The sequence below is a fragment of the Eucyclogobius newberryi genome, unplaced genomic scaffold (assembly GCF_026437365.1).
Source record: "Eucyclogobius newberryi isolate DKJ021-1_F unplaced genomic scaffold, fEucNew1.0.hap1 SCAF_17, whole genome shotgun sequence".
In the NCBI taxonomy this organism is placed as follows: domain Eukaryota; kingdom Metazoa; phylum Chordata; class Actinopteri; order Gobiiformes; family Gobiidae; genus Eucyclogobius; species Eucyclogobius newberryi.
In genome coordinates this window covers 16357139-16363613 of record NW_027315801.1, presented here as the reverse complement: position 1 = coordinate 16363613, position 6475 = coordinate 16357139, and the positions used below count along the sequence as shown (strand labels likewise).

Here is a 6475-nt window from a genome sequence, read left to right as displayed (position 1 = left end):
AATTTGAATAACTTTTGATGTCCCACTCCTCAGTACCATTTTCACCAAATTTCAGCTTTTTAGAGCCAACGCCCTGGGAGGAGTTCGTAAAAGTACGACATTTGGAGAAACTCCCGAGTCATGCTTAGCCATTTTTGAACCAATATGGCCGACATTCGGTTGGGCGGACGGCGTTGCCGTAATAATATTTTTTACTTCTCTTGTCACCATCTACCTCTGCGCCAAATTTCATGATTCTACGATCAGATTTTTTTTGGGTCATTTCCTATCTCTCAATGCATTTTTGGTACATTTGGGGGCGCTGACGCGCCAGAATGCCAGAGAGGCACGATTTTTAGAGATGTGCAAATTTTTGTGACTTTTCGTCAATGTTCACTGGGTGAAAAATAGGGAGGTTGGTCCCAAGAAGAAGAAGAAGAAGAAGAAGAAGAAGATGCGAAAATATCATATCAAATATCATAAACTATACATTTTCGGAAAGCGCTCGCGCTTTCCTACCTCATGGTGTGGGTCCCTGGTCACTGACGGGTACTTTCGTTAATTTTGAGTGGGCTCCGCCCACTTTGTGTTTTTGGCCCTCTATACAGTAATAATGTTCAATTTTTGCATTACATGCTTATATGCATGGAACATGCAAGATGTGGGGAATGTATTCGTGAGCTACTTAGCGCAAATGAGTGCTTTATATGCAACATTTTGAGGACTTTTCCCATTCAAACATGTTGTCTTTTGTTTTTTTAATCGCTTTGGCAATGGTCCTTATATCTTAAACGTATCCATTTTTTGTTGTTGCTCAAAACCACTGTGAAAAACCTGGATTCTGCAACTGGTCGACCTCTGACCCTTTTCCTCATCTTTTTGTAAGCAGACTAACTCTTGGTCATGTGGTCTAAATGCATTTAGGTAACTTATCCTTTGTTTATTTGAAACTCCCTGTTTTCCATAGTCAACACTGTTTTGCTTGCACTCTGTTCCTCATGTTTACTTCCTGATGCCTTGGAATGCAGCTGAACCAACAGGACTTGTTTCACTCACTTTGTGCTTACAATAAACATATCTGCCTCTGTCTTGAACCTTCGTCCGGAGCACGTGTCCAGGACTTTGCCCCACACTGATAATGAAGGTCAGGGTTTCCAGATTTCAAGAGAGCAACAAGCAGATTCCTGAAAATAACAAAATAAACAAAAGCAATTCTGGACACGGTGTGTGTAGTATGAGATGCGTATATTTTAACAATAATAACAGATTAAATATGATCTGTTATCGGCCTGTATTTCTGTCATTACTGGGTCTATTATAATGAAACTAGATTAAAAAGGCTAAATATCAAGCAAGATTAAAAAAGAAAACCATGACTTTTTAAATAGACTTTATCATACATTTTATCATTCCAAGAACATACTGTGCTTCTTTAATACAAATTAATGATTACATATTTAAAACATGCCAGGGCAGGTTATTATTGTCCATGTTGTTTCTTCTTCAGTTCAGTTTTGATTTGATTGTGGGGATTTTCCCTCTGGTGTCCTTGTTTTTCCAGATTTTGACTGTAGTGAAGTCAAGGGTGAGTTTTGGTGGAAATTGTTCTTGCAGAAGTCCATACACAATTAAAGAAATTAGTCCCTGTCATTTTTAACAGATTTGTTTTGATCTGGGAATCAACTGATAAATGGGACAAAGTGTCCTTGGAGCCTGGGACAAAGAGTCCTTTGAGCCTGGGACAAAGTGTCCTAGGGACCTATGACAAAGTGTCCTTGGGGCCTAGGACAAAAACCTCCTGGTCTTAAATAAGTTTTCACGCTTCTCGTGTGGTTCCCCCAAAAAATCTTTTAAAACTTACACATAACTTAATTTTCATCATAGTTTTATGTGGAGGTGGTAAGATTCTTGATACTACAAATGTGTCTATATTTATTGTAAGAGAATAATTGGTCTTATTTTACCATTTATTCTACTATTTCCTCATTTCTATTTTCACAGTCATCATTTTTTTTATCATTACTACAACCATTATTTTTTGAGTGGATCCACACTCCTTCACTTCTGCTGTGATTGAAAAGCATTTTCATACTATTTTAAATGATCTAATAAAGTATACATTTTATTTTGGTTCTTAATGATTACTGTTTTGTCATCAGCATATGCCATGATTAAAATACTCTTTTCCTGAACTAAAATGCCTGAAATGAGAGGATCTTTTTTCATATAAGCAATCAAAGGATTTATGGCCATGACATAAAGGGCAGCGCTGAGGGGTAGGGTTAGGGTTAAGGTTAAGGTTAAGGTTAGGGTTAGGGTTAAGGTTAAGGTTAGGGTTAGGGTTAAGGTTAGGGATAGGGATAGGGATAGGGTTAGGGTTAGGGTAAGGATTAAGGTTAGGGTTAGGGTTAAGGTTAGGGTTAGGGTTGGGGTTAGGGTTAGAGCTCTTTTTTACCCCTCTGTTCACAGAAAAAACGTAATGTATCACTTACATTACATGAATATTTGATTTTAAATCCAGACGCTTAATCGTATTTCCTGATTGTTGAGGAATACATCAAAGCACATAAATAGTCTCTCTCTAGACACAAGATCAAAAGCCATTTTTGGTCCAAACCAACAATAAAGTTTTGGATTTATAAATATTTCCCTTAATTAAAGTTGTGCCGTTGTGCTGGCATGTCTCCTCCCCTCCCCCAGCCTGCGCTTCCATTTACAGAGCAGGAGGCGGGGCCACCAGAGCACTCTGCACTTTCATTTGCGCCAAAGTGAAAGTATCTGAGTGATTAAGGAGAAATGGCACAGCCCGGAGTCAACCAAGAAGCCTTTTTCTGTCCCATCTGTTTGGATCTGTTCAAGGATCCAGTGACCGCTCCCTGTGGACACAGCTACTGCATGAGCTGTGTCCATCACCACTGGGACCAAGAGGAGCAGCAGCAGAAGCTCTACAGCTGTCCTGAGTGCAGAGAGAGCTTCTGTCCACGGCCCGTCCTAGGGAGAAGCACCTTACTGACCTTTGTAGTGGAGCAGCTGAAGAAGCCTGGAATCACAGCGCCTCCTGCTGACCACTGCTCTGCTGGACCTCAAGATGTGTCCTGTGATGTATGTTCTGGGAGGAAGCTGAAGGCCGTGCGCTCCTGTCTGCAGTGTCTGGTCTCGTACTGTGAGAGCCATCTCCAGCCTCATCGAGATGTAGCAGTCTTACACAAACACCAGCTGGTGGCGCCCTCACACAAGCTCATGGAAAACTTCTGCTCTGAACACCAAGAGGTGAAGAAGATGTTCTGTCGCAGTGACCAGCAGAGCATCTGTTATGTCTGCTCTGTGGACCAGCACAATGGCCATGACATAGTGACGGCTGTAGCAGAGAGGGCCCAGAGGCAGGCAGAGCTGCCAGCCAGGAGGGCCCTGCTGCTCCAGAGCCTCCAGGACAAAGAGACAGACCTGAAGAGGCTCAAACAGGAGGCCCAGGACATCAGCTGCTCTGCCCAGACAGCATTGCAGTGTAGTGACCACAGCTTCAGAGAGATGGTCCTTCTCCTGGAGGAAAGACGCTCTGCAGTGGAGCAGCAGATCCGCTCCCAGGAGCAGACCCAACTGAGCCGAGTCCAAGAGCTCCAGGACCAACTGCAGCAGGACATGACTGAGCTGAAGAGGAGCATCTCTGAGCTGGACACAGTTTCCCTCAACCCGGATCACAACCAGTTTATTCAGCTCTACGCGTCACTGTCCACAGACACACAGGGGAGAGTCCAAGCCAGGGTTCGGACACGCTCCCAGCGCTACTTTGAGGCAGTGGCCAGAGCTGTGTCGGTGCTCAGGGAGAAGGTCCAGCTCACTGTGGAGGAGGGCCTCACCAGCGTCTCACTGGATCTGATGCAGACCTATAGTTTAGTGCCTGCAGGCAGTACCAGAGAAGACTTGTTACAGTATTCAAAGTGCATCACGCTGGACCCAGACACAGCTCACTCCAGACTGTGGCTGTCTGAAGGAAACAGAAGAGCCACAGTGAAGAGAGAAGACCAGAAGTATCCTGATCATGCAGACAGATTCAGCAGCAGGGTCCAGGTCCTGAGCAGAGAGATCCTGATGGGACTCTGTTACTGGGAGGTGGAGTGGAGCGGGACGAAGGCGCGCATCGGAGTGGCCTACAGCGAGCTGCAGAGGAAAGGAGCCTCTGCACAAAGTGGACTTGGATTCAATGATAAATCCTGGGCCTTAGACTTGGACCAAAAGGGGAACTCCTTTTGGTCTGATGGAGTCCAGACCCAGGTCTCCGGTCCGGTCTCTTCCAGAATCGGGGTTTTCCTGGACCACAGTGCAGGGGCTTTGTCCTTTTACAGCGTGTCTCAAAGCTGCAGCCTGCTCCACAGAGTGCACACCACTTTCACTCAGCCTCTTCTCTTTGGCATCGGGCTCAACTGGTTTAACCCTGAAGACTCTGTGCATCTCTCCAAATTGAAATAAAACACTAAAGTACTTTTGAACAACTGTGGGAGAGTATGTCATTTTGCTTCAAACATTATTTGAGGTACTTTATAATTGGCAAGGCCTTTACATTTCATACGATTTGATAGATTTGTTGTTTCCTTAAGTTCTGATTCTGTATTGTTGGTATAGTAAATTATAATGGTAAAAATGTATGGTCTGTAAATGTTGAGTAAATGTAACTCCTGACTAAGCACCTACAGCATTGAACATTCAAGATTTGTTTTATCTACAACATATTAATATAAATATTTTTTGATGATGTTTAGAAATTCAAATCAATGTGTTTTCATGTCTTTAATGATGTACAATCAAAATGCAAATAAAATAAATGACCATACAATTGTCACTTTATATCGTTATAACTTTATAATACTAATGTGTTTCAAACCTATAGTTGATTGAACGACAACAAATATTAGACAATGTACATTGAAGTTGTACTTTATTATGTTTACAATCTTACAAAACTGACAGGGGGGTCCAAACTTTTTTCACAGCGGGCTGCATTTTAAAACTTATACGGAGCAGAGGGCCACAATCAACCAGACAATGTCGAATTATCAAAGTAAATCATTCGAGATTTTGCATTTGACATAGTTTCGATGCTTCCACACTTTTAATAAGACATGGAACATTAATATTGGGTTGGTATAACATCAAAATGCTTGACTTTACCCAATTTTACAGTAAAATATACTTTTTTGTTGTTGTTTGGACCAATTTAGCAGGAAGCTTGAGGGCCAACAAAAAATGGTTTGAGGGCCGCATTAGGCCCCCGGGCCGTAGATTGGACATGTCTGGTTTACATAAAATAATAATGCACATTTGAATTGTACAGTTGTGTATGACATCAGCAGGTGGCATCAATGTCATAGATTGTCTGCTTGTATGACATGATTGAAGTCAATGTCCACATTGTCCATTGGCCCCGTCCTTCAAAACCTCCTGGATTAGATTACCAATCCAGGGCCATGGAGGTGTCAGAGAAGCCAAAGATTGTACTCAAGTTTGAGTATTCTTACTTCCAAATGACATTACTAGTACACTGCCTGTCCAACAAACAAACAAACTGGCCACTTGGACTAAGCAGATCTCCTCCTCCTTCTGGTGGTCCCAAGACTCTCTAAAAGTACAGTAGGAGGTAGAGCGTTTAGCTCCCAAGCTCCTATGTTATGGAATCAGCTCCTGTCCATGTTAAAGAGGCCGACACAGTCTCTTCATTTAAGACCAGGCTTAAACGTTCCTCTTTGAAATGTCTTATGGTCAGGCCAGTTAGAAACAGAAATAAAAACCTTCAGTTTCAGCTACGCTGCCCTAAGAGCAACTCTGGGGAAAGTATGGCAGCTTGAGCACTATCCTCTGCTGCTTTTCCTATCAACAATATTTAATATTTTAGTTCACCTCTGTCTGTTGATTGCTTTTTGACCGATTATTGTTTCCTGGTCAAATCAACAAATTTAAATTGAATTGGATTAACTAATCCAAATTCTATCTTTTATTTTCCAAAATTCCAAATAATAATTCATCAATCATCATAATAATTAGTCCATTTGTAGTGGTTTTTCAGTTTCCAAACTTTGCTCTTCTTCGATTACCTAAACCATATTTGAGAGTCATAATGGTCATAATAATGGGACATGAGGGAGGCTGCAGCTCCGTGAGTGTCCAGCAGAGAGAGGCTGCAGCTCAGTGAGTGTCCAGCAGAGAGAGGCTGCAGCTCCGTGAGTGTCCAGCAGAGAGAGGCTGCAGCTCAGTGAGTGTCCAGCAGAGAGAGGCTGCAGCTCAGTGAGTGTCCAGCAGAGAGAGGCTGCAGCTCCGTGAGTGTCCAGCAGAGAGAGGCTGCAGCTCAGTGAGTGTCCAGCAGAGGGAGGCTGCAGCTCAGTGAGTGTCCAGCAGAGAGAGGCTGCAGCTCAGTGAGTGTCCAGCAGAGAGAGGCTGCAGCTCAGTGAGTGTCCAGCAGAGAGAGGCTGCAGCTCCGTGAGTGTCCAGCAGAGAGAGGCTGCAG

General features: G+C 43.2%; 1 protein-coding gene across 1 annotated transcript; it reads left to right on the top strand.

The window, feature by feature from the left end:
- The first annotated feature begins 2750 nt into the window (after positions 1 to 2750).
- LOC140363001 (tripartite motif-containing protein 16-like) lies at positions 2751 to 4446 on the top strand. The gene has a single exon (XM_072449307.1). The coding sequence runs from the start codon at positions 2776 to 2778 to the stop codon at positions 4444 to 4446; it is 1671 nt and encodes a 556-aa protein (XP_072305408.1). The 5' UTR covers positions 2751 to 2775.
- Positions 4447 to 6475: the final 2029 nt, after the last annotated feature.